Source organism: Vanellus vanellus (assembly GCF_965231255.1).
Source record: "Vanellus vanellus genome assembly, chromosome: 14".
Lineage (NCBI taxonomy): Eukaryota > Metazoa > Chordata > Aves > Charadriiformes > Charadriidae > Vanellus > Vanellus vanellus.
This window is the reverse complement of record NC_138919.1, coordinates 19,210,766-19,225,245: the sequence shown is the minus strand read 5'-3', so window position 1 is coordinate 19,225,245 and position 14,480 is coordinate 19,210,766. Positions and strand designations below refer to the sequence as shown.

At 40.6% G+C, this 14,480-nt stretch overlaps 1 protein-coding gene across 1 annotated transcript in view; it reads left to right on the top strand.

The window, feature by feature from the left end:
• Positions 1–14,480, top strand: part of TRRAP (transformation/transcription domain associated protein) — a 98,696-nt gene that overhangs the window by 26,874 nt on the left and 57,342 nt on the right. Inside the window, exons 24-37 of the mRNA XM_082490634.1 lie at positions 51–248; positions 897–1,157; positions 2,147–2,308; positions 2,898–2,994; positions 3,442–3,563; positions 5,513–5,683; positions 6,442–6,510; positions 10,366–10,485; positions 10,802–10,921; positions 11,271–11,435; positions 11,842–12,023; positions 12,305–12,503; positions 12,919–13,047; positions 13,674–13,940. Coding sequence (XP_082346760.1) covers positions 51–248; positions 897–1,157; positions 2,147–2,308; positions 2,898–2,994; positions 3,442–3,563; positions 5,513–5,683; positions 6,442–6,510; positions 10,366–10,485; positions 10,802–10,921; positions 11,271–11,435; positions 11,842–12,023; positions 12,305–12,503; positions 12,919–13,047; positions 13,674–13,940 — 2,262 coding nt within the window. The remainder of the gene's footprint in view (positions 1–50; positions 249–896; positions 1,158–2,146; positions 2,309–2,897; positions 2,995–3,441; positions 3,564–5,512; positions 5,684–6,441; positions 6,511–10,365; positions 10,486–10,801; positions 10,922–11,270; positions 11,436–11,841; positions 12,024–12,304; positions 12,504–12,918; positions 13,048–13,673; positions 13,941–14,480) is intronic.

Sequence of the window (14,480 nt, the reverse complement as noted above, 5' to 3'; positions counted from 1 at the left end):
AAGCTACCAGTAAGCTGAAAAAGCAAAGTGATACATTTCTTTGTTTGCAGGCCTGTCAGCTTCCCTTGTTTTCGTACATTGTGGAACGTTTATGTGCTTGCTGCTACGAACAAGCTTGGTATGCTAAACTAGGAGGTGTTGTGTCAATTAAATTTCTTATGGAACGACTGCCACTAATTTGGGTCCTCCAGAACCAGCAGACTTTCCTGAAGGCGCTTCTCTTTGTTATGATGGATCTAACGGGAGAGGTATTTAATGAATGAATTCTATCAAATAGTATGAGGAAACAAACTTTTGTTCTTAAATTTACACAGGTTGAACTCTTGCTAATCTTGATTTTACTTAACTTCAGAATGTATTGTATCTGCAGTAGTTATGAGTGAGTTTTAGTCCTTTTAACTTAAACCAAGACCTGAAATTAGGAGTGAGGTCTGTTTTTTTCCAAATAACTGCCAGAGCTGTTGGAATGGCATTTGCTTCTGCTTCTTTCAGAGGAGAAATGTGCAGGTTGCATTCAGATTGGTGAAAGAACACTAGATTCGCTGTCACTTGCATGAAAAACAGTTGGGTTTTTTTTCTTTTTTCTGTGTTTAGTTTGAAAGGTGTTCATCTTCCCACAAAGCTGCACGTAGTTATAGATAGCTGGAGAATTGGCTGCCTGACCTTTTCTCAGTTGTGATTCGTATGGTGACAACATTGCTAAGGGTTCCAGTGCTTGAGTTCCTTTATCAAATTGTGTTGCGTTCCAGTTTTGGAACGATTGGTGGGAAGATTAGTTGAATATGTGCTCTGTTCAAAGAGGATTCATCAAATTGCTAAGTTCGTTGATGAGTAGTGTGTAGACTTGTGGTCTTTGTTCTGTTCTTATTTAATAAAAATAATCTATGATCCCTTAGGTTTCCAATGGAGCGGTTGCTATGGCAAAGACCACATTAGAACAGCTTTTGATTAGATGTGCAACTCCTTTGAAAGATGAAGAAAAAACAGAAGAAATCCTAGCAGCACAGGAAAAGTCTTTCCATCATGTAACACATGACCTCGTTCGAGAAGTAACCTCTCCAAACTCTACTGTGAGAAAACAGGCCATGCATTCGCTGCAGGTTCTTGCACAGGTCACCGGAAAAAGTGTCACGGTGATTATGGAGCCGCATAAAGAGGTAAGCAGAAATACTTACTGAAAGTGACTTTAGAGTTGTTTACCAGTGTGGATTTACAAAACGCTTTTCTGGGTATGTTTTCTCACATTAGTGAATTAAGTTCTTAGTGCTTTGACAGCATATGTTTGTCATTTGCTGGGTTTTGGTGTTGAAAAGTACGCATGGCTGCAGCACTACAGAGATCCATACAAGCTCTGCCTGGCTGCCTAGCCGGTGTTTATAGTGTCTTCAGGCTGATCTACTTCCTGAAATTATGGACTGCTCGTCCTGCCATCAGTGAGACGTAGGCTGGGCCAGGTAGATACTGCATTTTGAGCCTCATTTTTGTGTTATTCTCTAAATATGAGGCATATTGCTGTGCCTTATCCTATCCAGAAAGAGACTGTAAAGATCAAAGCTGGTTCAATTACTTTTTGCTAGATACTCCTTAAAGCTAATGGCATTCATTCTCTTGAAAGACGAGTGAATGTACGTAAGCCGTGAGGGCCACCACAGCATATGAAACGAGAGATGTTGTTATTGTAGTTTGGGAACATACAGAGAAGCCCCCTAATTGATGTTTTGTTTTGCTAATGGTGTTCACGGGGGAGAGTGAGAGGTTGGCGTAATGGGAAAAACTTGCATGAATGTTTTTGTTTTTCTGATGTTTTAGGAGCTTATAATATTCTTGATTCCTGACTTTGAACATTTGAAACGCTGAAGACCGTGAATTTCTTTGTTGTTTGTAACGTTATGCGAAGTTATTAAATATAATAGAACTGTTCACAGAGAATAAGTAGTGATTACAGATGCTGAGTTGTTTCTCTAACTGACTCTGAATTAAATTAGTTCAGAGAAATACTTTTCTTCTTGTTTAGCGATTTCTAAAGAGGTACATCTGGAGCCACAATAGCAAACGGAGCTGTGACTAGAGATGTCTTCTTAGTGGGTGGGTCCGTGGGGTGGTTCGAATAGGCTGCTAATTCAGTCCTCTACATTACATTGTGTAGGTTCTCCAAGACATGGTTCCTCCTAAAAAGCACTTACTTAGGCATCAGCCTGCAAATGCCCAGATTGGCCTGATGGAGGGAAATACGTTTTGCACAACGCTGCAGCCCCGGTTGTTTACAATGGATCTCAACGTTGTGGAACACAAGGTTTTCTACACAGAGGTACTTTCCGTTTATGTTCTCATGTCTGAATGTAGATGCTTAAGTAGTGATAGTGTTAGAACTTTCATTGTTAAAAATACATATTTTCTCTGCATTTTAAACTTTCACCAAAATGTAAGAATTTATCTTTTGAAACATGAGCTGAGGTTTGCCTTTACTTACTACATAATAGCAGAATATGCTAATGTGCGTGAAATATATTAAATGAACTTTGGGGTTATACTTCTAGTCTAGTAGCGCTAACTTTCATATTTAGGTCTTATTTAATGCACAGTATATCTGTTAAATAAATCGTTGTACCACCAAAACATACATATGGTTTGTTAGGGTTTTTGAGTCCCTAACGGTTTGAGTAAAATCAGATCTAAAGCTAGTGTGTAGATTCAGCTTAAAGAAACCATGTGGTCCATTGGTTTCCTAGCTGTCTTGTCCAAACAAGACAAGGAGAACTTTTGCCCGTTGGTGAAATTTGGAGGTCGATTAGTGTGTTTGAATAAACTTGGCTCTTTGAGGAAACAGAACTCTGATAATGCCCTTTCAAATGTGATTCACGTGCTATGCTAAAATGATTGTTTATTTTTTTCCCTAGTTACTGAATCTGTGTGAGGCTGAAGATGTTGCCTTAATGAAACTACCTTGTTACAAAAGTCTTCCATCTCTTGTACCTCTTCGGATTGCAGCCTTAAGTAAGTAAAATTTCCTAAACAAAATTCAATGTAGATAAGTGTCCTTGGGAGCAACGGGCAGTCTTCTTCCCAAGCTCAGCAGAAAACTTGGGCGCTTGAAGACTGATGACTGCTCTCTAGAGGTCACAGCTTAATAGAGAGTAATGGGAAAGTATTGCTGCTTTCTTAATGACTAGGATTTAGTTTCTGAAATGAACCCAAAATATTTGTAGACTAATGACGTTATATAGCATTAGGAAAACTTTAGAACACTGTTAATAGAACTTCCGTTCTTTTACTATTTTATGACGCCTGTTGCTTTTGGCAAAGCATGCGAAGCTTTAGCTGTCTGTAATTTAAGATGAAATAAAAGAAACTTGAAGAGAAGAAATGTAGAATTAGGGGTTTTTTTCCATCTCTTTTAAAATTGAGTTAACAAAGAGAGCAAATTTACTTTGATATTTGCAGATGCTCTAGCTGCCTGCAATTACTTGCCTCAGTCGAGAGAGAAAATCATTGCTGCACTTTTCAAGGCACTTAATTCAACAAATAACGAACTGCAGGAGGCAGGAGAAGCGTGCATGAGAAAGGTTAGTGTATTGAAACAAGGTTGGGTTTGAGGCCTTTGTTCTCTCGGCTTTACTTCCTTATTACAGAGCTTCTTGGGAAAGTGCTCTACAGGACATTGTGGCTGCTCGGTTACGTTTTACTTAGTGACACCAGTATAATTAAGTTTCTGTCAGATGTGGGTTTCGGGGAATTTGAACGTAAATAAAAACTTCTTCTGGTTGAAATTAAGCATTATAAGCTTTTGGACAAGGCCCAGGGTAAGCCTTTCAGTCTGTCTGTCTTGGGGTCTTTCTGTTTGTCTGGTCTTTGTAACTCTGTCTTCTTTTCTAAATAACCAGTGTCACTCCTCCCCAGCAGTTTCGCAAATGCGCGTGCCTGGCTTTATTGTAAAGCTTTTCTCGTGTTTCTTTCTTCTTTGTTCCTAAAAGAAGCGGTAGAGGCCCGTCGTGGTTTAGCCCCAGCCGGCAGCTAGGGCCACTGTCCGCACGCGCCGTCCTCCCCCTTCCCCCGGCCGGGCAGGGAGACGGGGGAGGGAGGGAGGGGAAGGGAAAGGGAAAAAGCCCTTGTGGGTCGGGGTAAGGGCAGTTTAATAGAAACAGTAACAGAAAAGGCAAATAGCAATGGTAACAACAATAAGAAGGACACGAGTCACTCTCACCACCCAGTAAACTGGTGAATTGGCACCGTCCTGAGCAGAGATCTCGCATTCCGCCCCCCAGCTGACCCCCGCTTACCTACTGGCGTCTGTGGTACGGAACATCCCATTGGCCATTGCGTCGTTCTGTCTGTGCTCCTTCACAGCTCCTATGGGAGGCTGAAAAAAGTCCTTGAATACTATAAATATCATGACATTCCTTTCATACCAAGTCTGAAACCCAGCAGCCAGCACGAAGGAAATTAACTCTGTCCCAGCTGAAACCCGGACAAGACCCCATAGTTGGGTTTGGAAAAGCGAGCGATACCGCGGAGTTCGGCTCTGCGTGACAGTACGGCAGTTATCTCAAGGACAGGGCTGTGGCTGTCTGTCTAAGGTCAGGACTAGTATTGGACGTACGCGGGGCTGCGCTACGCTGCCTGTCCTGTGGGTGCTAGGTTATAGTGTACAAGAGCGGGAAGGACAGGGAAAAGGATATTCGCTCATGCGGATTTGTTGCCCAGTAGGTATGGCTAACTCCGATTCTTCGAGATTTTAATACCATTCTTCTAAATACAGAAAATGATATTAAAAATACTTACAGCCTCTCTGTAACGATGCGTAGATTGGCTGGCATGTGAGAGGGAATGTAACTGCAGTAATACTGGTGGGTTACGTTTGTTTAGGCCGTTGACTGGTTAGAGGTCAGACGTTGTCTTTGCATGTCGCTCTGGCCACGAAAGGGAACGTACTTCTTATTATTTATGGCTTGCTGACAGTACCGCTGGGTTGAGAGGTAAGGGTTGTTCTGGCCTATGCATTTGGTATAAGATTTCCTGATCATTTTTTGCTGTGATGAAACGGTGCCCACAGGATGTTTGGATACGGCGGGAAATACGCTCAGGCTGGTTGCAGCCAGGTGCTCCCGACCTCCTGCGGTGCCCAGGGTGCGTGCAGACTCTAAGACAGAAATCTGCTCTATTGCCTTCGGCCACATTCATGGGCAGTTCTTAATAAAGCAGCGTCTAAGTAGTTTGTCCATAGCTGTATATTTAATTTATAGCTGTGGCAGTTTTTCAATCCGTCTGTAATTAAGATCGCCTACTTGACTATTTTATGGAATCTCCTACTGTGTGTCAGAGATACTTAAGTACTTCCCAAATCCGTCTTGTCACTATATATATTTCCAGCAATAAATATTGTTTAAGTCATTCCGGTCCCAAAGTAAAAAATAAAAGAAGAAAAATCAAGTCAGCAGAATTGCTTTTAAGAAAGATGCCTGCACGTTAGCTGCTCCCCTCTCCCTCTGTATCTTAGTCCTCTGCTCTCTTGCAGTTCTTGGAAGGAGCTACCATAGAAGTTGATCAAATTCATACACACATGAGACCGTTGCTTATGATGTTGGGAGACTATCGAAGTCTGACACTGAACGTTGTGAATCGTCTGACATCCGTCACTAGACTTTTTCCGAACTCTTTTAATGATAAATTCTGTGATCAGATGATGGTAAGCCCATTCGAGTTTTCTTTAGCTCTTCAGGAAATTTTTTCTTGTGCCTAATATTTGTATTGTTGAAAGGTCAAAGAACAATTCAGTAGTGACTCAGTGAATATACTGGAAGTGAAAGATTTTAATTTCGCAATTAATAGGAAAAAAAATGATCTTTAAATATTTTGAGTTAATTTCTAAAGAGCTCCTAAACCAGAGAGTTGAGAGATGTTCTTCTCTAGTGAAGACATACCGAGCTGTGCTAAGGTCTGCTTGGTCAAATTTATCTTTATGCGAGGTGCCAGCAGCATAATACAGTAAGGAAACCCTTGAAAATGTGTTTTACTTCCTAGTGGGCTCAGTCCGTTCTGGTGATTTTCGTGATTTATAAAATGGTGGAAGGTATTGCCCTTCTCATTTGCAGTTTTTAAACTGTGTATGTGAACTCTTTGTACTATTGCCATGGATATTTAAATGTTTAAATGAATACCTATCAAGCAGATAATTAGACAAATGTAAGCCTATCAGACTTCAGATTTTTGTGCTTTTAATGTTGTAGGTACTCTTACAACCCCTGCTTTCTGGAATACGGAGAGGACTCAGCGCCAGTAAACTCTTCAATCTGAGGGAATGAAAATAACTGATCGTTTTTCCCTTTGTTTCTTTCAAAGAATCGTTTCTGCCTCTACTACTTCTTCTCGTGTAGCACATGCTGTCACTTGCTAAAATGAGACAGTATAATTATAAGAATAGTACTAATTTCTCTCTCTTTATAGCAACACCTGCGTAAATGGATGGAAGTTGTAGTTATTACACACAAAGGTGGACAACGGAGTGATGGAAATGTAAGTTAATGAATGCTTTTATGTGGGAAGACAAGAAATGAATAGTATTAATGTCTTGGAATTGCCAAACTCATTCACTTGTAAATGTTGCCGTAACTGGTTACACACTGATGTTTTGTTACAAGCTAATGAACGTACGTGTATATTGAATATTTGTTACAAATCTTAGTGAGAGGAGCTTCTTATCTGCTGACAACGGTTACCTTAAAGCCTATTCTAGATAGGTTGGTGTGGGAACAGCTTATGGATTTTTTTTTTCTTCAGGATTTTCTGCTTAGAATTCTGTTCTTCATTGGAAGGGCTGATGGGCTCAGCAGCATAACCCCTCCTTTTTCACTAATATGTTTGATGTTCGTAACACAGTTTTTTGAAAATGATACCAAATAATAATATAATCCCAGTTAATTTAAAATATAATTTATGAAAAACAAGTTCAATATTTGCCAGTTGAGATCACATTAAAATCTCTCTCCCATCCAAACTAGTGGCCTCAATGTTGAACTATGGGAAGCTCATCAGTTTTCTTATCAGTGGAAATTACACAGCGTAATGACAGCACTGTGTGCTCTCAGCAATACAGCACTGAAGGGAATTCCTGCTTCAGTGTTGTTTCATTTAGATTACCAGAAGTCCCATAATTCTATTAAGATTTTATTAATAACTTATATTAAGTGTTGAGATTTATTATTGCAACTGGGAAAAAACGGGGAGGGAATTTTATTAATTTTTTTTTGGCTTTCAAATTAGATTGAAAGTAGATAGGCTTTTTATTTCTCTCAAAACATGGAAATGGCTTAATGGCTTTTCATTACTCCTTCCTGTCACTGCAAGGAGAGCTTTTAAATCTGAATTTAGTCATTGCTTTGTATTTGACCTAGATGTTCTCTAATGGAGTAGAACTCGTTTCCTATGGTTAAACTGAAAAACTGCATTTTTCAGTTCAATACTTTCATTAAATAATTTTATTCGGATCAGAGTAGTTCTAAGGCCTTCATATTCTTCTTTTGGGACTTTTCCTTAAACTTGATGATTACAGATAATCTTGCAGATCTTTTTATAGTAGTCGTCTTTCAAACCACAATGTGTCACCTCTAGAATAGTTTTTATTTGTCCCTAAATCATATTTAATTGTGAATTCTTCTGCTTTTAATGTTTTCTGTTGATGTTTTCTATGTAGTTGTGTGTTTAGTTTCCTTAACCTGTAGTTTTTTTTTTAGTGTTGGTTTAAAACCTATGTACGTTGAGGGGGAGGTGCACATCAGACACTTGAGAAGCAATCAGAAGTCTATTAAAGCATTTTCAAATAGAATTCTGTGACTGCAAAGCCAATTGAAACACTCCTTTTTTTCCCCCAGTTGTTGCTCTCCAGTTTCCTTAAAAATAAAAACCCGGGGGAGCTGCAGGAGGCCCCGACAGCGTGGTCTTAGCCAGTCGCTGCGGCGGTCTGGGGCCACGTGGCCGGATGTACGGGGCGCTGTTGCTGTGACTGTCTTCCAAATGTGGCAAAACTCGGGTGGTGAAACTGGCGGTCAGAGTTGCCGTAGCTGGCCTTTCGCTCGCTCTCATTTCTTGTGGGCCATAGTGAGAGTCCAAAATCTGAGAGCTTCACTTAAAAGCCATGTGGGGAGTGTTATTGGAGCAGGCTGCAGCATTCGGAGCGGGTGAGCGCCTAGACCTGGGAGAGGGTAAACACGCAGTGGACAATGGAATTGGTGAGGAAAGCCTTATGCTTCCCAGCTGAAACGGTACGGAGCACTGTTACAGTAACTTTTTTTGAGCGGAAGGGTTTTCATTTTTTTCCAGCGGCACTTGATGAAGGTGCCATTTGATGGTGACGCTGGTGCTGCGGTGCAGTTCTGCAGCATAGCGCAGAGAGTGGCTAGTCAGCGAGGCTTCTGAATGAAGCAGTCCAAAAGTCTATGGGATGAGTTTCCGTAGGTGAATGACGATTCTAGACAAACTAAAAACTTCAGACATCTCAGTTATAAATGCTGCATAACGATTAACGGCTTTAGTAAAGATCCACATGGATGCCAGAATAACTGAACTTTTCGTTCGCCTAAATAATTTTATGACGGTCCTACTGTGTTCCTGAACTGTGACTTGGCTGTTTAGGTAAATGAACGGATTAAAACGTAACACATTCAATAGCGATTAAGATCGTATTCATTGGCCCAATGAGCGAAATCTTTGATTTAAAACCCTTCTTCCTCTCTTCCCTGCCCCCCCAAGGAAAGGCATGGGGTTTTAGGTCGTATCTGGTAACTGAAAAAACAAGTTTTGACGAGATGGTTGCCTCCCGCTGTGCCTCTCGTGAGCAGTGGCACCACGGTGGGAATTCTGCGTTCCAGGCTATTGGAAGGACTTTATAGCTTGGTAGTTCAAGTATTGAGAGTGGTTTCATGATTGATGCTGGACGAATTTCTCTTTGAAGATGCTAAAATATTGTTTCCCCTGACTTAATCGTCTCTAATATCTTTTTATTCAGTACAAATGTTTGAGAAGCTATGTCTGAACAAGGTACAAGTAGGAAAAAGAATACTTTTCATCCTAATTCTTAGGAGAGCAATTCGGAGCATGGGAGATACTCATTGTCTCCATTCTTTCAGTTTATGATGAGAAAATAACGCTACTGAAGTCAGTTTCTGACTGCAACCTGAAGAACAGTGTATGCTGATTTGTGAAGTTCTTTGATATTTTTGTGGGCTTTTTCTTTTCATGCTGTGACTTCTGTTTTGGTTCAGCCTGCCGTGGAAGGGGTAGAGGTGAGACACTCAGTGGAGGCACCAGGAAGTTCTTCGTTGTTGTGGTTTTTTTTTTGTTTTGTTTTTAATTTTTTTCTTTTTTTTTCAAACTGTGATTTGTTAGTTTTAATGTTGTGTTTTGGGCAGAGTGCATTGTGCCTTTGAGTGCAGTGCTGTGAATCGTCTTCTGTTTGTCTGTGGCAGAGTCGTTTTATAACGTTGCTGTTAAGCATGTTTGTACGAGGAAGAGCAGGATTTTTAGTTTCTGTGAAGGCATAAGTGCTTTCAAAAGCCTTTATACGTGTTCTCAGCCCTGAACTCGATCCGTGAGAGGAGTCTTGTGGGGGTTTGTCTCGGCAGATCGTGTTGCAGGAGTGGGGCCTGATGCCCTGCGCTTCAGTTGAGCTGAGGAAGTACTGCAGAACGTTCCTCTCTACACCGCATACCAGAAACGGGGTTTAGAGGGAGGATGAGGGTGGGTGTTGTGTTTTGGTTTGCTTTTTCCTTTCCCTTTTCTTAATGAAGAAAATCCACGCTCTGGTTAAGTGAGATATAGTCCCCATTTAAATTACACACTGAAAGAAAAACAGACGGCTGCTCTGGGCTTTGGAGGAATTTAGTACCTAGTGGGAGAAGAGAGATGACTTTTTGGTGTGACCAGCTGTTTGCAAGATGTACCGAGCCGTGCAGTGCAAGAGCTGTCGTTGCCCTCGTGCCTGGTCTGGGGCTGCGGGCTGTACGTGAGCCTGTTGAGGAAGGGCAGTCTGGCTTTTTGGCGCATGAGCCGCTTGGGGTAGTGCAGCGGGCGCTCCGTGACTGCCCCATCGCCATCACCATTCCCCGGTGTTGAGCTCTTACCTGTACAACGCCGCTATACTGACAAAGAAGATAAAATGAAACCGTGACATGACAAGGGGGGAAGGGCAGACTTCCACAAGAGCAATTTTCTCCATCCGTCACGGTAAGTAGATGCTGTGTATATGTTAACCCGTTGCATTCGGTTGCTGGCTACGCTAATATAGAGAGGAGAAGAAAAAAGTAGGATGTTTGATACTGGTTTTGTATATTTAGCTGGTAGTATTCATTTAATCGTGTTCCTTTTTGCCTGTAGGAAATGAAGATTTGTTCAGCAATCATAAATTTATTCCATCTGATCCCAGCTGCCCCTCAGACTTTGGTTAAACCTCTGTTGGAAGTTGTCATGAAAACAGAACGAGCAATGTTAATTGAGGTAAAAGTGGAAGTTAACATTACTTATGTTTTTACTTTATAGTGATTTTAAACATTAATATGTAATAATTATGCTATTTTAAACACGGTGTGGGAACATTTGATAAATAAATATGCACTTCAAGCATTTTGGGAAGTGTTAACATTTGTCTTAGACTCTTAAAAGCGAAGTCTTAAAATTGTTAATAAATTCTCATCATAGAAGTTCTAAACATTTTCTCTCTGTATAAATGCCAAATCAAGTGTACTTTTCTGAGTGCTAGTAAGTGAGTAGAAAACACTCTGCGTTTTTAATTTAAGCTCTGTGAACCTTTCAGGCTGGCAGTCCGTTCAGGGAACCACTGATAAAATTTTTGACACGTCACCCATCCCAGACTGTGGAGCTGTTCATGATGGAAGCCACTTTAAATGATCCCCAGTGGAGCAGAATGTTTATGGTAAGCTGCGTGGGGAGGGGAGCAGGAAAAAGCCCTCGTCTTCACAGATCTGATGAACGAAAAGGTTTTCATGTTCTCCATCTTTTTTTCCCTGTACGATCTCGCGGTCCTTACTCATGGCCTTACTCTGGCTGTGGGGCGTCTGTGCTCCGTTTTGTATTTGTTTGTCCTGAGATGTTGATTTTATACCTTTCCAGATCATTACTGTAGTTGTAGAGGTTATGTTTATGTTTACGAAATATAACCTCTGCGACTTCAGTGAGGAATATAGGAGCTCCAGTTTGATACAGCCTTTTGGTATTTTGGCTTTTAAAGGTTGTTATTCGAATTATTTCTTTCCCTTCTTCAGAGTTTCTTAAAACATAAAGATGCCAAACCTCTACGAGATGTGCTGGCGGCTAATCCTAACCGATTTATCACTCTGCTGTTACCTGTTGGTACCCAGGCAGCTGTTAGACCCGGGTCTCCCAGCACTACCACAATGCGTCTCGACCTGCAGTTTCAGGCTATCAAGGTATTCGTTTATTCCTGTTTGCCTCTGCACTAGATTGTTAAACCCTCTTTCGACTACATAGCTGTTGCAAACAGGCTTTCAAGTGTGTGTCTGTGTTACAGCTCGTAGAAAAACACCTATAAAAATGTAAAGTGTTGGTAGCTGGCCTCACTCTAGAAAGGGAAGAGTCTCAAATATACTATGCTTGTTTTTTAATCCGGCAAGATACAAGAGGAGAACATGGCAACAAAACCTTTTCTTTTCTGTAAAAAGAAATTCCTTTAAAAATTGATCTGAACTAGTTTTTATTTGACTTAAATAGTTTAGAACCATTAATTGACCTTAAAAAAGTGCTTTTGCATAATTTTTTCTGCTGACAGATCTGTTGCGTGTTGACTGTGCATTTGTCTTGTTTTGCTTTTGACAGATCATAAGTATTATTGTTAAGAATGATGAATGTTGGTTAGCAAATCAGCATTCCTTGGTGAATCAGCTGAAACGTGTGTGGGTGAGTGAAGCTTTTCAAGAGAGACATCGGAAAGAGAATATGGCTGCAACAAATTGGAAAGAACCTAAGCTATTAGCGTATTGCTTACTGAATTACTGCAAGTACGTAAAAACATTTATTTCCTATAGCTTGCGTACATATTTTAAAATTTTGAAAATACTGTAAAGGTTTACAGGCGTACTAAAAATGGTTTGCAGTTATTGAAGAGAAAGTTTAATGACTTTCGTAATACTGCTGCAAGCTCAAACCGTGCCCCTGGTACGGCCTGCTCTTGGCCCTCTGCTCATCTAAAACCAAGATTAGTTTCTTCACCAAGTCATCAGCATACTGGTTTGGGTGGGTATTTTTTCACAGAAGCTTTTTATTTTATGTGTTTTTACAGAAGGAATTATGGTGATATAGAGTTGCTCTTCCAGTTGCTTCGGGCTTTTACGGGTCGATTTCTCTGCAATATGACTTTCTTAAAGGAATACATGGAAGAAGACATCCCCAAAAACTACAGTATTCCCCAAAAACGGGCTTTGTTCTTCCGGTTTGTAGACTTCAATGACCCAAACTTTGGAGATGAGCTCAAAGCCAAGGTAACTAAAGCAATTAAATCAAAGCAGCGTGGTATTTAGGTTTAATTTTCTTCTTGGGAACTAGGGCAACAAAACTCGCTTACTTAAATGTCAACGAGTTTGATAATTGGCAGAGCCATTTAGGTGAAAATATCATACCTGAAGAAGAGCAATAATAAACAGAGACGGCAATTCATCTTGCTTTCAGTGCCGAGTACTTTAGTTTACACTTTCTAAGAATCTTTGCCCTTGGAAGGGGGAAAGCAGGGGAAATAATCTGTGTGGATCGTTTCTTAAGGTTTTATTCATAGCTTCCTTTTGTGACGCGGTGAGTGTGTCTAACGTGCAGGTTTGCATAGGAAATTACCTGAATGTTGACGGCCACTGTAAGAGTCCAACAGTTGAGTATAACCGTGGTTTTGTTTGTGTTCTGTAGGTGCTGCAACATATCCTGAATCCTGCTTTCTTGTACAGTTTTGAAAAGGGCGAAGGTGAACAGCTGTTGGGACCCCCAAACCCAGAAGGAGATAATCCAGAAAGCATCACGAGCGTTTTTATTACAAAGGTGATAATCCTTGTTTACATTCAAGTGTTTGAAAGTTAAAACAAAAAGTTGTTCCTCTCATTTGGCTTTTCAATCCTGATTTGAGTTAGTTGTGCTATTTCAGTTATATCCAGTCACCTCATAACTTTGAACCGTTGTGAGATCCATCAGCCGTGACTAGGACTGGACTCAGTCTTTGGTTTATGATATCCTTAGGCCTTGAATGTCGTCGTTAGGAACGGGCCTTATATGGCTGCAATCCCAGGGTTTGTCATAAGCAAAACTTGCCCTGACTGAACATCAGTATCTTTGTCATTCACGTCGGTTTCCGTGCACCAGTTAGCGGTAGTAAAATAGATGTTGTTGAAGATGAGGATTGGGGTTTGTTGTTTTTTATTTTTTTATAGGTTAGCACCTTGGAATTTCCTAGATGTGTTCATTATTTAAAAGTTCTCACCTCAGGAGGTTGTTCTGTGGATATCAAACCAAATCAAAAAAAGTGGTTATAGTGACTAGTCTTTTAAAAAACACTCCAAAAGCAAAAATCCTAGGACTTTGCTTTTATAGAGAATAAAGTTGGGGTTTTTTGGTTTGTTTAGTTTTTTTCTCACCTGCCTCCTCTCCTCTTTGATCATCTGTGGAACTAGGTACTTGATCCGGAGAAACAGGCCGATATGCTGGATTCTCTCAGGATATATCTCTTGCAGTTTGCCACACTTCTGGTCGAGCACGCTCCACATCACATTCATGACAATAACAAAAACCGGAACAGCAAACTGCGACGCCTGATGACGTTCGCTTGGCCTTGCCTGCTGTCCAAGGCGTGTGTGGACCCCGCATGCAAATACAGTGGACATTTGCTTTTGGCACACATCATTGCCAAATTTGCTATACATAAGAAGATAGTTCTGCAGGTACTGACCCTGGGCTTGCATTCTTACCTTGAAGGGATGTCGATAAGTTCTGTAGTGTGCTTGCTTTTATTTTAAAATTCAGAGTAGGGGGTGCACAGTAGTTTTGGATAAGTAGCATCCAAGTAACAGTTGAATTCGTATGCCACGAACAAATACAGAAGAGGCAACCCAAATATTAATGCAAATTTATTTGGGGATGGGAGAGTATAGAAAGAAGTTTGAAGATAAGTGAAAACAGAGAGGGTAAATGGGACAATGAAAAGTCCTTTTGGTTGAATTAACAAAACGGGTAATGTTTCTTCATTTAAGAGACAGACATTTCATTTGAGACAGAATGTGGGGACCAAAGGAGAACTTCAAATCGGAGAGTGGAGAGGGAGGAGGAAAAAGGGAAAGTAAAGGGAGACACAAGAAGACGCTCTATACTCCTGATGATGAAGTATCATCATATATTGACCAAATTATGGGCCTTAAAGGAAAAGTCGTGATGTTTAGAAAACCTGTGTTGTAGTTTCTCTTTCTTTATACGTGCTCCATTTT